The sequence below is a fragment of the Heterodontus francisci genome, chromosome 2 (assembly GCF_036365525.1).
Source record: "Heterodontus francisci isolate sHetFra1 chromosome 2, sHetFra1.hap1, whole genome shotgun sequence".
Classification (NCBI taxonomy): domain Eukaryota; kingdom Metazoa; phylum Chordata; class Chondrichthyes; order Heterodontiformes; family Heterodontidae; genus Heterodontus; species Heterodontus francisci.
Genome location: NC_090372.1, coordinates 7,849,323 through 7,866,602, shown reverse-complemented (window position 1 = coordinate 7,866,602; position 17,280 = coordinate 7,849,323). Strand labels below are relative to the sequence as shown.

Below are 17,280 nucleotides of genomic sequence, written 5' to 3'. Positions count from 1 at the left end.
GACATCCTTATAGCGTTTCCTCTGCCCTCCTGGTAGCCTCTTGCCATGATGGAGCTCGGAATAGAAAGCTTGTTTTGGGAGTCTTGTGTCACGCATGCGGACGATGTGGCCCACCCAACGTAACTGACTAGCCATGACCAGTGTCTTGATACTGGGGGTGTTGGCCTGAGAGAGGACACTGATATTGGAGTGCCTGTCCTGCCACTGAATTTACAGGATCTTGCACAGGCAGCGCTGGTGATATCTCTCCAGAGCTTTGAGATGTCTGCTATATAGTGTCCATGGAAAAGGAATATCACACACTAACTGTAATATTACTTGTTCCTTTGGTGTGCAATCTATTGTAAAACTCACAGAACTACAAGTAATGTTCAAAGAAAACGTGGCTTTTGTTATCCTTTAACTGAAACATATATACAAACAGCTATTGCACAAGCACATCTCAAACACATCTCACTCCATCAGATTCCACCCCCAACTAACTGGTCATGTGTGACACAACATCACTTCCTCTAGTGACCTTTCCTTACAGACCTTAAGATCCTCTTAAGGTCCTCTTAAGGTGGTCCCTTCTTAAGGTCATCCCCCTTTCTTCCAAAGATAAAAACAAATGCACATTAAACAATGATGTTGCAGGTCGGACTAACTATAACTGATTAAAACAAAACGTTATTTATAGGTAAGCAAATTTAACCCTCTCTAAAATGTAGAGGAGGTTTGCTTATTTGTCCCGATCTGGTTATCATAAACCTCTTCCCTTCTTTGGAAAGCTTCAAAAATGATGACTGGCACCATCATCGGCAATCCCTCTGGCCTCTGGGTACTTTCCGCAATAAACTAAAGTCCAAGGAGACACTCCCAGTCATATTGCCTCTTCGTGTCTCCCAGCCTTTGTGTCATCCTTTACATGGACTGAGCCGATACACTCGACCTGGGTAACTCCTACCATCTTTTGTGCACTACTGATTTTGTGTATTGTGATGATTCGTAAACTTTGGCATACAGTTGCGCCACAATATAAAAAATTTATGGTAGCCATTTGGAGCTCCCATATCTGCACTGTAAGGTTATCGTTCCAATGCACTTGATTGGAGAACCGTTATAGGCAGTCAGCCTAGCTGTGGTGGGTTGTACCATAGATTCCCATTTCTTTAAGTACATGTCCTTCTGTATATGGATGGGTAGAATATTTGCAATTGTTCTGGTGTCAGTTTTTACTCTAAGCTTATGCTTGTCACTTTTCTGCGAATATATAATCCTGATTATGGCGAATGCCTCTGATAGCAGTGACATGTTGATCCAAGTTGACTATGTGGAGCGGTTGCTTGCTGTTCACAAAGTGGACTCTTCATCCGTGTCCTCCTGGCAATCTGGTACTCTGCTGACCTGATATAGCTGCTTGGGCTTTTGTATGTTGGCATACCTTTTGTTGCATTTGCCATCCTGTGTGGCAGACATTCTCTCTGCATGTGATCTGCCACCATTCCTGTGAGCAATATCTGAGCTCGACCTTCTGTACTGCCTTGGTTACCATGCCAATTGTCGTAGCCATCCCCACCACTTGTAATTGTTGGTGCCCAGTCATGATGGCTTAAAATTTCCTTCCATCATTAAGTAGTGCAACTATGGTGTGCCCTTTCTTCTTTTCTAGCAGGTCTTTTTGAAAGGCCTCTAGTAGGGTAGATACGGTTACTAGCTCAATAACCCATTCTGACAGTTCGATATCTGTGAAGTCACAATATTATGCTCTGTCTCGGCACCTTGCAGCAAACTGGTGAATGGGCTCGCCTTGACTTTGCTGGTAGGTTATAAGCTGAAGGCTATGTACTCGGAAATTTACCTTCACTTTGAGTTGCTGCTCCAGGATGCCCATATCTTGCTAGGGTCCTTCAGGTTCTCATGAAAGGTCACAGACCTGAAACGATAACTCTGCTTCTCTCTCTACAGATGCTGCCAGACCTGCTGAGTGTTTCCAGCACTTTCTGTTTTTGTTTCAGATCCTTAGCTGACAATGCAGAAGTATTGATCCGTTTCAGGCCCTTGTTGTTCAGTGTGATCTTAATCTTGATAGCTTGTTTCTCTGGTTTGCTGACTTCTTGATCGAGGAAACACAGCTCCATTCGATGTCGGAACCGTTTAATTTGTCTGTCGCCTTCCAATTTATAATTGGATATCTGAAAGCCATTTTCTGATTATGATTTTTTATAAATACAGGCTTTTTCGCAGGTTTTCATTTTCAGAGGCACACTTTTTGTTTCCTTTTAAGACAGATACCCCTTTTAAGAGTGAGAGGCTACATTTTTTTTAGAAAGGGATACAGCTGTGTTTGCACAGACTGGTTCTTTTCTTAAATCTGGGAGCTGCCTTTTTAAAACTGAGAGCTTGCAGTACCAGTAGCTGCCACAACCAGCCTTTTACTTTGTGCTTTAGTGGCATTGTCGAGTTCTTCCCGTACTTTTCAGCTTAGACCCTGCCCACGAAGCAAAAAAAAGGGAAAGCTAAAACAATAATGGCTTCAGCTGCTGGTTTCCAAATTTTCCGACCCACTGCCAAACTAGGTGAAAGTTCCGATCTCCTGGAAAATTGCTTTCTGTACCCAGTTTCAACACCTCCCGGAGTCCTGTCTGTGTTCTCTGTTTGTTGTGGGGTCTCCTACCAGCTGTTCTCCAGTCTCTTCAGCCATTCCAGGTAGGCAATCTGCTGTTCCTTGTTTGCTCTTTGTTGGAGTGTTCTTCGGAAAAAATCCAATGTTGCCACAATGTAATTTTTGGTGATCTTCAGAAAAAAATAGTATCCCTAATGCTGCCACCATATAACATTGTTCCTTTGGTGTGTGTTCTATTGTAAGACTCTCAGGACTACAAGTAATATTCAAAGAAAACGTGGCTTTTATTATACTTTAACGGGAATATACGTATATACAAACAGCTATTGCACGAGCACATCTAAAACACATCTCACTCTGTCAGGCTCCACCCACAACTAACTGGTTATGTGTGACATGATATCACTTCCTCTAGTGATCTTTCCTTACAGCTCTTAAGGTTGCCCTCTCTTAAGGTCGTCCCTTCTTAAGGTTTCCCACAACACTAACAGGCAAAATGTTCTTCCCAGCAAGAAGAAAATCCAAGAAACCCGTCTTACCAGAAAAAGAAATTCCACTAAATGGCACCTGAACCAGCGGTGCACCTTGATGGCCTCCAGCAATGGCATGCACCTGACAATTGTGAATGGGGGAGGGAGCTTGTGAACTGTGCAAACCTATGGTTTGTAAACGGGTTGAGGAAGTAGGTTGGCAAAGTGACTCGATGGAAGTGGTGTTTGGGGTCCCACCAACATTCATTGACCTCTATGTGCATTTATTAGGCTCCCCTTGTTTTCCGCTGGGAACAGTAACTGCCCAGATCAAGCTCTGCCCTAAAACTCTCAACAGGCGTAAGTTGAGTGGTAATTCATGTTTTTGTTGCTCTGATTTTCATCCCGCTACTGCCTCAGTTACTGGCGTAAGTGGGAGATAGTAAGATGAACATCGGCCCCGGTATCAACAGAGCGGTTTCTCCATAAACTAACCATTTTGCTCCGCTGGTGAACAAAGTCCATGTGGGAGAAACAAGTTCGCATTCCAAACATTTTAGTGCTTTTTGTATGTTTAAAAATGCAGAAGACCAAATTTCCTTAGTGTCTTTATATTTTAGTCAAGACCTGTTTATAGCAATGCATCTTGGCCCATCAGAATCATGCCTAATTCCCGAATTTCTTTGCTGATACAGGTTCGCATGGTGCAGGCCACCCCTCAGAAACCCTAACACCATTGGTCGCATGGGGACCTGGAATTAATGGACCACAGGTTGGCTCAAACCAACAGTTTCAGGATGATTTTTTGCAAGGTATCGTGAACTACATTTCATGTTGGTGTTTAAAAATCAGGCCACTTTATAAAAGAAAGACTGGCATTTATATAGCACCTTTCATGACCTAAGACATCCCAAGGCATTTTGTAGTAATTCAGTTTCTTTTTAAGTGGAGTCACCATTGTAATATATTAAACTTTTCTGTATACATTCTTTTCAAGAACCCAACATGAGGGTGGCGCAGTGGTTAGCACTGCAGCCTCACTGCTCCAGCGACCCAGGTTCGGTTCTGGGTACTGCATGTGCGGAGTTTGCAAGTTCTCCCTGTGACCGCGTGGGTTTCCGCTGGGTGCTCTGGTTTCCTCCCACAGCCAAAGACTTGCAAATTTATAGGGGTAAGTTGGCTATTGTAAATTGCCCCTAGTGTAGGTAGGTGGTAGGAGAATTGAGGGAAGGTGGGGATGTAGTAGGAATATGGGATTAATGTAGGATTAGTATAAATGGATGGTTGATGGTCAGCACAGACTCGATGGGCCGAAGGGCCTGTTTCAGTGCTGTATCTTTCTATGAGTAGTAATTTGTTTATTCCCCAAAATCCTTCCTGTGGAAAAATGGTCGAAAATTCAGAAACATGACTAGAAATTAAAATAAAGTAATAATTATGTTTTTTTTTAAAAAGGGGAGAAATAAGATGGAAGGGTATAAAATGTCAAATTTAGGTATATTATATGGGTTTAATTTGATTGGGTTACTACTACAGTCATGAATCTAAACTTGTAATCTGAGTAACTTTATTATGAATAATTACTGAAAACTTCTTTGAAATGAGATAGTGATACGATTGATGTGACAGAGTACTGTCCTCAGTTCTGGTCTGCATATTATAAAAAAAAAGATATAGAAGTAAAAGGCATCACAAAGATGATAGCAGAAATGAGAGGATATACTTATCAGGAATGGCTGAACAAGCTGGAGCTATTTTCTCTAGAAAAGAGAAGGCTGAGGGAGACCTTATGGAGGTCTGGAAAATTTCGAAAAAGTTTGAATGGGAAGATTAGATTAGATTAGAGATACAGCACTGAATCAGGCCCTTCGGCCCACCGAGTTGTGCCGACCATCAACCACCCATTTATACTAATCCTACACTAATCCCATATTCCTACCAAACATCCCCACCTGTCCCTATATTTCCCGACCACCTAACTATACTAGTGACAATTTATAATGGCCAATTTACCTATCAACCTGCCAGTCTTTTGGCTTGTGGGAGGAAACCGGAGCACCCGGAGAAAACCCACGCAGACACAGGGAGAACTTGCAAACTCCACACAGGCAGTACCCAGAATCGAACCCGGGTCCCTGGAGCTGTGAGGCTGCAGTGCTAACCACTGCGCCACTGTGCCGCCACTGTGTAGAGAAGATATTGCCATTTGTGAGGGAGACCAGAACTAGGGGCCATAAATATTAGATAGTTAATGAAAAATCCAGAAAGGAATTCAGGAGAAACTTCTTTACCCAGACAGTTGTTTGTGGAACTCACTACCACAAGGAGCAGTTGAGGCGAATAGCATGGATGCATTTAAGGGAAAACCAGATAAATATGAGGGAAAAAGGAGTAGACGGTTAAGCCGATAACATTGAATGAAGTAGGTTGGGAGGAGGCTGGTGTGGAGTATTTGGGCTGAATGGCCTGTTTCTGTGTTACAGACTCAATGTCCTCTCCCATTGAGTCACTGTGTCTTGAGAAACCAAAAATGAACAAATAATCTCTGGTGAACGGGGCATCATTAGCGTGCATGATGCAGAAGTGCACCATGGACGGTAAGCTGTTGCAAAGGTCCCCTGCACTTGACCAGATTGAGTCCATTGTATAGAATGTCAATGCCATTGAAACTTCTGCATCCGATGTCCGTGTTGTTGGAGTGCAAGCTGATGCTATAAGGTCCAGTTTGAAGATCCTACACAAGTCATGCAGCATTTCCTTAAGAAAACTGTCTCCTGGTGTGGTGCTCCTTAGAAAGTTGGAGGAAAGGAATCTATAGTGTGTGAACTATTGGCTGAATCACAATTTCCTCCTTTGCAGGGGGGACTCTTCCCTGATCCCTCTGCTCCTCCTCCTCTTGCCCACCAAGGAAGACCAGATACAGAGAGAGATCCAGAGGCAGTGTTTATTATTGTGGCTGCCCAAGAGAACTTTCTCATTGAGAGGTTGTGTGGCAATCTTTAAAACTCACACTCAATTACTTACTGGAGCTGTGACTGGCTATCTCGTATCAGAAAAGCAAGGTCATCTCACCTTGTACAAATGCGGTACAAACATTGCCTTCGCTGGTCTCTCCTATTCATTGCTGACCTTGTAATTCACATTGGGGAGGGAGGAATGATGCAGCTGCAGCCTTTCATGACATCCCATCATCCTGTCCTCATCATACACAGCCACATACTTGCTGGCAGTAGCTGGGGTTGCACATTCAGATTCGAGGTGGAAATTAGTTTTATTTTATTCTTGCATAGGATGTGAGCGACCCTGGCAAGTCCAGCATATGTTGCCCATTCCTAATTGCCCTTGAGAAGGTGGTGGTGAGTTGCTTTCTTGAACTGCTGCAGGAAATGCAGTGGGGTGTGTTCCAGAGGCAGTTTTCAACTTCACTCACCAGTGATGTGCTAATGTTTGGGTGGACAGAGATTATTCTTGTGTTTATAAAATTTGTTTTGCTGTTTCTTTCAGAATGGAAACTAAATGACTGGAAGAGATTAGATGTAAACCAGGTAAAACACTTAACTTGTTCAAAGTTGAACATTATAAATATCACCTATATTCGTCCCTTTTAGGCTCCAAAAATCCAAATGCAAAGACATCATCTCTTTAGCATAAGAAATGGGAGCAGGAATAGTCCATTTGGCCCCTTGAGGCCCACTCCGTCATTCAATAAGATCATTCCTGATCGTCTATCTACTTCCCACCCTCTCCCTAAATGTCGATTTCCTGTCCCTAGCAACCTGACAACCTGCAATAACCATTTTATAAGAATGGGATTGATATACGTCACATTTCTGGGGCTGGATTTTATTCTGGCGGTGGGCACAAAAAATGGCTGCCCACACATGCGGACTGCACGGTGGCTCATTATAATATGCAGGGCACACGTTCCCCCCCCCTCCCCCTCCCCTAATCACGGGGCGGGGCCGGCACCATTTTTAAAGGGCTGCCAGACCTGTGTTGACAGATCAAAGTTGTCCCCGTTTCTCCCCCCCCCCCCCCAACCAACTGCAACAAAAGATAAAGTTTGACACCCCCCACCCTGCAACTACACCAGAAAAGCCCAGATTACCCCTTTTCCCAACTGCACTTTGTGCAGAGTTGACCCCTCCCCCACCCCCCACTTCACTATACATGCAGAGTTTCTACCCCCCCCCCCCCCCCCCCCACGTCGGTGGCACCAGCCTTCCCTGGACAGCAAAGTGAAGGCAACGGAGTGCCACACATCGCTCGGAAGATCAGGAACTGCTGGTAAGGACACTGCGGCTTCCATTTAAATGTATTTAAATAGGTGATTTGAATATTGAAATTCGGGTCCCGCTGCAAAGTGGTGGATGTGCCGCCATGGAGCTTCCCCGCCATCGGGAAGATCGGGCCTGGCATTCCCAGTGTCGAGCTCCGTGGCAGGCCACTGCGATCTTCCAGCCACCACCACCCACCCCGCACCCCCCCACCAACCCTGTCTTGGAATCTGACGTCTGGTGCTCAACAAAATCCAGCCCCTGGTGTGAATCACGAGAAATTGCATATGTATTCATTATCGTTCACTTGAATTTCATTGTATTGTTTGAATGAGCCTTTTTCCTGCTTTCAACAAGAGTTTCCTACATTCCATCTGATGTGCTGGGCAGCATGTTGAGTAGAGATCTGGTGAACACTATCTCAGTCTGACCTGGGATCTTCCTCATCCCCTTCCTATGCCAAATTTACCCCACCACCTGAAAACCTTCTTCACCAGAGTCTCTTTTGAAATGAAACAGGGCAGATCTCTAATCTTTCAGAAGGAGCATCAACAAAAACAACAACTTATGTGTATATAGTGCCTTTAATGTAATAAAACGTCCCAAAGCGCCTCATAGGGGCATTATAAAACAAAATATGACACCAAGCCACATAAGGAGATATTAGGGAAAATGACCAAAAGCTTGGTCGAAGAAGTAGGTTTTAAGGAGCATCTTAAAGGAGGAAAGAGGGGGAGAGGTTTAGGGAGAGAGTTCCAGAGCTTAAGGCCAAGGCAGCAGAAGACACGGCCGCCAATGATGGAGCAATTCAAATCAGAGAATATGATTACAAAATGAAGACTCCACAAGCTAACTTTATTATACCTTTTCTCCTTTTAGAGTTATCAACTTACAAAATAGACGGCCACAATAATTAAATACTGACCTAACTTGCCTTTTCGTAAGACCTTAAATCCTGAAACATAAGGTCATTAGCTAATCAAACTGTTCCTTCCACTGAATACGCTGGTTCATGAACTCTACCTAATTAATCTGCCCGTGTTTGCATAATTTCAATTTACCCTGCTCCCACACTAATCAAGCAACATTTTGGAATACGATTTTAACTTCACCTCCTACATTATTCATCCTTGAGGGTTTTATTGCCTGGTATGACATTTCCATAGTATCAGCAATATGCAATTTTTATGGTCCGTGAAACAAGGAAATGTGTCAGTTCCTGTCTCAGCAAAAAGGAGAAGGATTGTGTTTGGAACATGAACTCCTAAGACTAGTGGCCAACCATTTTTCCCTTGAATTTGAAGAAGCAGAAGCAGTGTTAGAAGCAGACTCTGACAGGGTATTGTTAGCAACGATACAATTATAACAAAGGAAACTTGAATTTGAGGAAAGAGAGAGGGAGAAAGAGAGAGCCTTCCAGAAGGAACGTGAAGAAAATGAAAGACAGGAGAAGGAATGAGAGAGAGAGAAAGAATATTCCAGAAAGAATCCGAAGAAAGCGAGCTGAAGTGGCTTGAGTTAACTAGGGGGCGGCAGAGTAACCCCAATGAAAGCATGGTCAATATGGAGGAGCATAATTCAGGGCTGGGTACAAAATTTCTAAAACTCGCTCAACTAATTCCAAAATTCAATGAGGAAGATGTGGAAGAGTTTTTTGTGTCTTTTGAGAAACTGGCAAGGCAGCTAAAATGGCCAGCTGAGACCTCATCTCTTTTACTACAAAGCAACCTAACTAGAAAAGCCCATGAGGTTTATTCCTTGTTGCCAGATGAGAGTTCATCAAATAATGAACTGACCAAAAATGCTATCCTCGGGGCATATGAATTAGTATCTGAAGCCTATCGCCAAAAGTTTAGAACCCTCAAAAAGGAAGCTAATCAAACTTATCTGGAGTTTGAAAGGAGTAAGCAGCTGGCTTTTAACCAGTGGCTGAGGGCTCTTAAAATTAGCTATGAGAATCTCAGGGAAGTGATCCTGTTAGAGGAATTTAAAAACTCTCGCCCACTCTCCATAAAGACCCATGTAGAGGAGCAGCAGGTCCAGAGAGCCCGGCAAGCAGCTGTTCTGGCTGATGAGTTTGCTTTAATTTATAAGTGGGTTTCCCAGGAAAGAACCTTTCCTAATCATCCCCACAAATCTGAAAAGGACAAAAGGTGGGAAGATGATCTCCGCCCAGGCAGTCCTGGGAGAGAAAGGAAAGCAGGAGATGCAGGGGGCCCTCCTCCAACCAAAAAGGAAGTTGCTGTGAGCAAGAGTGAAACCTGAAGACCTGTGCGCTTCCATTGTAATAAAGCGGGGCATTTGAAAGCTGACTGCTGGAAACTAAAGGGGAAACCGGTAGGGTTAATCAGGATACACCTGCTCAGTGAAGACCAGACCCTGATGGAAAGCACAGCAGAGCAAGCTGTGGCTTTAACTGCAGTAGGAGTACAACCCGGGAAGCTTACTACGGCCAGTGCCGCAAAAGCTAATAGGATTCCTGAAGGTTATCAGAGTTTTGTGTTTGAAGGGAAAGTAGCCCCATACCCCTCGAGTGGGGCCAGTAAGCCCATAGTGATTCTCGGGGACGCAGGAGCCACTAGATCCCTTTTACTGGAAAAAAGGCATGACCTTTCCCCCAGAGAGTGCAGTGAACACTAAAATGGTGGTGAATGGTATTGGAGGGCAGTGTATGCCTGTACCTGTACACCGGGTGCACTTGGAGTGCAACCTGGTTTTGGGACCGGTGACCATAGGGATTGTCCCTAGTTTGCTTGTGGATGGGGCTAACCTGCTCCTAGATAATGATCTGGTGGGGGTGAAGGTGGCCACCCCCCAGTAGTGAAAGAAAGACCGCAGGAGGTCAGAGAGACAGGGCAGTGGCAGGAGACGGACCCCTGCAGAGTCCCTGAATGTGTAGTGGATCAGGCCATGATCAAACCAGCTCCCACAGAGGAGACTGAATTAGCACTGCAGGCAGATGACCAGGTCTGTCTGTCCGAGACTTTCTTTGGAAAGTTAGGAGACCCAGGGAATGAATTAAATGGATTTTTCCTGGCTGAGGCTCTGCAAGCCGACCCAGTATTGCGAGAGTTAACACAGGCTGCCCAGTCTGAAAGTGAAGCAGAGGGAGTCCCTGATTGCTACTATTTAAAGAATGAGGTAATGATGGGGAAATGGAGTTCTCCTCACAGACCTGAGAACAAGGAGTGGACAGTGGTTCACCAGTTAGTCATGCGCAGAGGTACCAGAGAGAAATATTAAGAAGGGCCCACGAGACTACAGTGGCTGTACATGCCGGTATATGAAAGACCAAAGCCCACATAAGACAGCAGTTTGACTGGCCAAAACTCCACAAAGATGTGGTGGAGTACTGCAGGAGTTGCAACATGTGCCAGTTTCAGGGGAAACCACAACCTACAGTAAAGTCTGCACCCCTAAGTCCTGTACCGGTGTTAGGAGGACCCTCCAGCCGAAGGCTGGTGAACTGTAAGGGACCCCTGCCGAGAACAAAAGGGGGTAGGCAGGCACATAGTTGGCAAAAGTTTAGAAAGAAAAGGGGAAAAAGTGACCAAGAGGGCAGGTTAAAGGAAGTCTGGGAGGAATCCCGGATGAAAACCCCTACTGTCCTGTCAGCCAACCCTGAAAAATTTGAAAAGTTAGACCCCACATCCTTCTATGTAAATGCAGACACTGGAAGCACCCCACAAGAGTTGCTAACCCCATTTACAGGAACCTGCAGAGACAAAGAGAGATCTCTACGCGGCACAGAAACCTTGAGGGTGATGTCTCACCTCGTTGTAGTTCCACAGGAGAGTGCAATCAAGTTAGTACAAATACATACAGGCAGGAGGAGTGTCCCAGAGAACAAAGGGGAGATTAACAGAGATTCCACCCCCACAGTCAGAGGAAAAGCAAACCACCGACCCTTTGATGTCAATGTCAAAATCCTTTGCATGACTCAGCAAAGCACTGGAAGAGAGTTCAGGATAGACCTGCCCACGACTAACTCTCCTTTAAAAAAAAATGACCTCAACAGAATCAAGACCCTAGGCAGTCATAGCCATGGGCAAACTGAAGAAAATCTTCCCCAAAGAGCCACATGGTTACTGGGATGCCAAAAAGGGGAAATTAAAGCAGCACTGACACCCAGAAAAGTCAAATTTAATCGGCTTTAAGACTTATGAATGAATGGAAATGAATGAGAGAAATGCATGGTTTTTCTTTCGGTATCTTGTATTTCTCTCAAACCTTTTAATGAATTGCACCATTTTTTTTCAAATCGTATTTTATTCTCCTGGGTGTGGATGTGTCATGCAGGCCCCCACCTGCCAAGACTGAGGCACGATAATTTCACCACTTGGAGATTAAACATCAAATTGTTGCTAAGAAGAAGAGAAGGGCTATTACAAGGGGTTGCCAAGCCCCTGGCTGGAAAGACATTTTTTGCATACTTGCAGACAGTGTTGGAACAAAGGAGCTACCCCTGTTCCCAATACATAGAACAGACATGGTTAGACTAACTGGCTGTTGCAGGAATTTGAACTTGCCACAGAGTTTTAAACTGAGTCAGAAAGCTCCTGGCTCCTGGATTGAGAACATCTCTCTCCTGTCTGCTCATCTCTTTCTCACCAGCTTTGGAATCCATTGAAGACACACAAACCCCAAGGGAGAAAAGTCTCCTACAGTGAACAAGCTTTAACAAGAATACTGGGCCCCAATGAAAAGCAAGAATTACCTACAAGCAAGGACTCCACAGTGAACTCGAAGCACAGTAACAAGAAACTCTTCAGAGATTGCCTCAAACCTCTCCACTTTATTTTTCTTCTTTTTTCTGTCTCTATTTGCATCTGCCTATCGCATATGCATGCTAGCATGGGGCACGGCATGTATCCGTAGGCGCTAACCGAAAAGTTTTAATAAATTTCACTTTTCTTCTTTAAACCTAAGAAAGCCTGTTTGTGCTCATTTCTTTGCCTTATAATTGGGAAGTGGTGAACAAGGATTCACCAAGGGGAAGTTCAAAACAAGGTGCGTTTAAGATTAAATCATGTTACAGTAAGACCAGGTGAAGGCTGAAAGGGACCCCTAGACACCTTTCTCACCTGATTGTAACAATTTACAACACAGAAACAGGCCATTTGGCCCAACAGGTCCATGTTGCCTCCTCCCCTTCTTCATCTAACCCTACCATTCTTACATTAATATTTCTTGTTCCTTTGCTTTTTGCCATGATTTGTATACAAACTTTCCACTTCACATTATATGTGCACAGGACTCCCAGTATTTGAGATGGTCTTGGAGTGTTAATTTCTTATCTGCTCTGTACAGTAACTACAAGTTTAATTGTTTCTGAAACTAAATTAGCAATTGTGTGACAGAATTGTCTTTTGTTTTTTTTAAGTCATTCAACTATTTCTCTTGAGAAGAGAAGGCTGATGGGTGACCTAATAGAGGTCTTTAACATTATGGAAGGTTTTGATAGAGTAGACAGAGAGAATGTTTCCACTTCTGCGGAAGAGCAAAGTTAGGGGCCATCAATATAAAATAGTCACCAAGAAATCAAATAGAGACCCAGAAAGCGTTGAGAATGTGGAACTCGCTATCACAGGGAGTGGTTGAAGCGAATAGCACAGCTGCATTTAAGGGGAAGCTAGATAAGCATTTGAGACAGAAGGGAACAGAGGGTTATGATGATACAGTCAGATGAGGAAAGATGGGAGGAGGCTTGAGTGGAGCATTAACGCCGGCATGGACTGGTTGGGCCAAATGGCCTGTTTCATGGTTGTATATCCTATGTAATTGTGGCCCTTTCTGGGCATCACACTTTAAGGAGGCTGTTAAAGCTACAGGGAGGGTGCAGAAGTGACTTACCAGAATGATTCCAGGTATAAGGAACTTCAGTTATGTGGAAAGACTAGAGAAGCTGGGGTTGTTCCCCACTGAACAGAGAAGGTTAAGAGGAGATTTGACAGAGGTGTTCAAAGTCATGAATGTTTTTGATAGAGCAAATAAGGAGAAACTGCTTCTAGTGGCATAAGGGTTAGTATTTCCAGTGGCAGAAGGGTCACTAATCAGAGGACACAGATTTAAGGTGATTGGCAAAAGAGCTAGAGGCGACATGAGGAAACTTTTTTTTAGGCAGCGAGTTGTTGTGATATGGAATGCAATAGTTGAAAGGCTGGTGTAATCAGATTCAATATTAACTTTCAAACTGGAACTGAATAAATACTTGAAAGGAAAAAAATTGCATGGCTACAGAGAAGAACAGGGGAGTAGTACTAAATGGATAGCTCTTTCAAAGAGCAGGTATAGGCACGATGGGCAGAAAGGTCTCCTGCTGTACTATATTATTCTATGAATGAATAAGAATACCATATACCTTGCACAGAAAGGTTGTGAATAACACTTAAATGTTAAATCATGAGCTAGATGATCCTGTTTATGAAGCAATATTTTTGAAGTTGTTACAGTACTTCACAGAAACTCTTGTTTTACTGGAAACTGCAAAATAATTATTTTCTCTAAGTACAAGTTTTTGGAGTGTTTACCAAGTAAATCTTTAATATATAAATACAATATTTCAAAATACTGATAATTAATGGATCTTTTGTGAATATAATAGAGCTTGAATGTTTAAAAACAGTTTTAATTTCCCCTTTATCTCTGCTTCTACCCTGAATGTCATTTTCTCTCCCTATCCAAGGCACTGACATTGCTGGCCTTGTATGTCATTCCTTATTGAAGAGCAATGACAGGTGCTCTGAACTCAACATAGATGCAGTTCTTGGCCTCATTGCGAGGTACATAGACTGCCGAGTGGTACTGGACCTTGCACCAACTGTTCAGTTGTAGATTCACAATCATTACTGCCCATATACTTTGTTCCACACTAAGATGGGGCAGCATTGGAGTGAACGAATGCTTCCTCAGGAAGGGAAGAAGAGTCGATGGACACCATTCTATGCAGCTAATGATTGGTTAATAGTAGTATAAGCAAGGATTTCAAACAGATCTCTGCTTATTCTCTTGATTGACAATTTGGGAAAGTAAAACAGTGACAATCTGTTAATTTCTATCATCTAATTTGCCTCATAGTACTTCTGAATCGTGATATCAACTTCAGCCACCATTATTTTTAACAGGATCTTTTAATTGTTGGATTTTAAAAAAAGTATGGGAGATTATGTTACTCTGTGATTTCTGGACACCACAAAATTTTGCTATTAGTTGTTTGTATTTTGCATTGCACAGGCTGATATAGCTCCACTGATGGCTTCTCTAATTGGAATTCCCTTTCCTCTAAATTCTGTGGTAAGCTAATATTTTGTATTCTCCTTAATTATTTAGAGAGACAGTCAATACTTAATTGGACTTATTGATAAATGTGAAACGTTTGTGATTTGCTTCTGTGTTTTTGTGATAATTAGGGTTGATTTCTGCAAGGTCAGCAGTGCAGAACCTTTCTGATGGCTGTTGGAAGGCATAAAATCAGGTGTGCAACCTCAGGTGTCCAATTGTCCAACATGCAATTTCAGAAGACAGAATGAGGCCATGCTATAAGCAGTGTGCTGGGTCACATGCTAAATTTCATGATTAAGATTGGTTTCAATCTTCCATCGCATCTTGCATGCAACTCTGCCCCTTTCTTTACCCCTTCCCACCTCCCCCATACCCCACCAAAGAGGATTGTCACTAGTTGGTCATGACAACAGAAAAACGTGACCAAAGGAACTTGCATGAGTGGCACAATAACGAATAAAAAAGGAGGAACTGTAAGTACTGGAAATTTGGAGAAAATGCCCCCAAAAAGTGCTGGAAATGCAAAGCAGGTTTGTCAGTATCTGTGTAAAGAGAAAAGATAAGTTAATGCTTTGTTAGCACCCAAAAAGAGAAAAGATACCAATATGAACTTACAAATTAGTAGCTGGAATAGGCCACACTGCCCCAGCAGCACACCTGTACTGTATTCTACAAAGCTCCATAACAACTACTTACTTTTCTGCAACCCAATCAATAAGGGTAGACATCAAACCCTAGATATATAAGCCTGTGGTCTATTACTCAGCCTTTAGGTAATTCTTTCCAGCATTTCTGCCATTTATCAGGATTTCCTCATCAGCTGCCTTCAGCAGAACTGCTTTTCTGCAAACTAGTCAATAAAGGTAGGTACCACACCCTGGATATTATAAGCCTGTGGTATCATACTCAACCTCTAAATAGCACCTTCCAACCCAAGTCTTTGCAGAATTTCCTCATCAACTATACAATGGATATTTGCCTTTGACACAGTGAAAGGACTGAGGCAGGACAACTTCCTCACTTTTGTATTCCAGTCCCTTGAGATAAAAACTGGCATTCTGTTAATCTTTTGAATTACATTTTGTACCTGTGCACTAGCGTTAAATGATCTGTGCACATGAATATCTAAATCCCTTTGCTCCTCCACAGCTTCTCACCATTAAGAAAATATTCTGATTTATCTTTCTCAGATCCAAAGTGGATGACTTGTTACTTCCCAACATTGGACTCCATTTGCCCACTCACTTCGTTTTTCTATGTCGCTTTGTAAGTTCGTGCTTTCAGCTGCACAACTTACTATGCCTCTGAACTTACCGTTGTCTGCACATTTGGATATACAATCTCAACTGCTGCATCCAACTAATTAATATGGATGGTGTAAAGCTAAAGCCCGAGTACAGATTTTTGAGGAGCACCACTTGGCATATCCTGCCAGAGAACAGCCTTTATCCCGAATCTCTGTCCCTTACTTCCCAACCAATTATCAACCCATATCACAAAATTACCTCCAATTCCATGCGCTCTCATTTTTGCAAATACTTTTGTATGGAACCATATTGAAACCTTCTGAACAACGTCCATAGACACTCTATGCTAGTGACCTGCTCAAAAAAATTCAACTGGATTAGTCAGACGTGCCCTTCCTATCTCAAATCCATGTTGATTCTCTTTGATCAGCTGATACATTCCCTGATAGATTAAAGTAATTTGCCCACAAATGAGGTTCACCTGACGGATCCGTAGTTGCTTCATTTCGTCCTCCTTTCTTAAATAATGGAATAACGTCCAATTTGTCCAGTCCAAAGGCCTTTAAGTCCTGTTATTTTTTCCATTACCTCTTTTTTTTCACTTGTCTTAGATCCCGAAATTCCTCCACTTGATTTAATTTTAGGTTCCCTTGTAATGCTGGTATTTTGTCCTCTTCACTGAAAATTGATACACTCATTTAACAAGTCTGCCATTTCCTTATTGACCAGGGTGGCGGTGGTGTAGTGGTATTGTCACTGAACTAGTAACCCAAAGACCCAGGGTATTGCTCTGGGGGGATGGGTTCGAATCCCACCATGGCAGAAGGTGGAATTTGAATTCAACTAATAAATCTGGAATTAAAAGAAAAGTTAATCTCATCTAATGATGGCATGAAACCATTGTCGATTGTTGTAAAAACCCATCTGGTTCACTAATGTCCTTTAGGGAAGGAAATCTGCTGTCCTTACCTGGTCTGGCCTGTGACTCCAGACCCACAGCAATGTGGTTGACTCTTAACTGTCCTCTGAAATGGTCAAGCAAGCCACTCAGCTGTATCTAATTGTGACAAAGTCAATAAGGAATGAAACTGGACGGATCACCCGGCATCGACCTAGGCACCAGAAACGATAACAGCAAGCCTTGCAAAGTCCTCCTTACTAACATCGGGGGGCTTGTGCCAAAGTTGGGAGAGCTGTCCCACACACTAGTTAAGCAACAGCCTGACATAATCATACTCACGGAATCATACCTTACAGACAATGTCCCAGACACTGCCATCACCATCCCCGGGTATGTCCTGTCCCAACGGCAGGACAGACCCAGCAGAGATGGCGGCACAGTGATATACAGTCGGGAGGGAGTTGCCCTGGGAGTTCTCAACATCAACTCCGGACCCCAT

The 17,280-nt window shown here is 43.3% G+C and overlaps 1 protein-coding gene across 11 annotated transcripts in view; it reads left to right on the top strand.

The window, feature by feature from the left end:
- Nucleotides 1–17,280, top strand: part of pign (phosphatidylinositol glycan anchor biosynthesis, class N) — a 130,440-nt gene that overhangs the window by 35,830 nt on the left and 77,330 nt on the right. For 10 of the 11 annotated variants that reach the window (XM_068053997.1, XM_068053969.1, XM_068053959.1 and 7 more), the window contains 3 exons: nt 3,771–3,887; nt 6,580–6,620; nt 14,586–14,645. In XM_068053997.1, coding sequence (XP_067910098.1) covers nt 3,771–3,887; nt 6,580–6,620; nt 14,586–14,645 — 218 coding nt within the window. The remainder of the gene's footprint in view (nt 1–3,770; nt 3,888–6,579; nt 6,621–14,585; nt 14,646–17,280) is intronic. The other variant, XM_068053979.1, reaches the window with a different exon arrangement.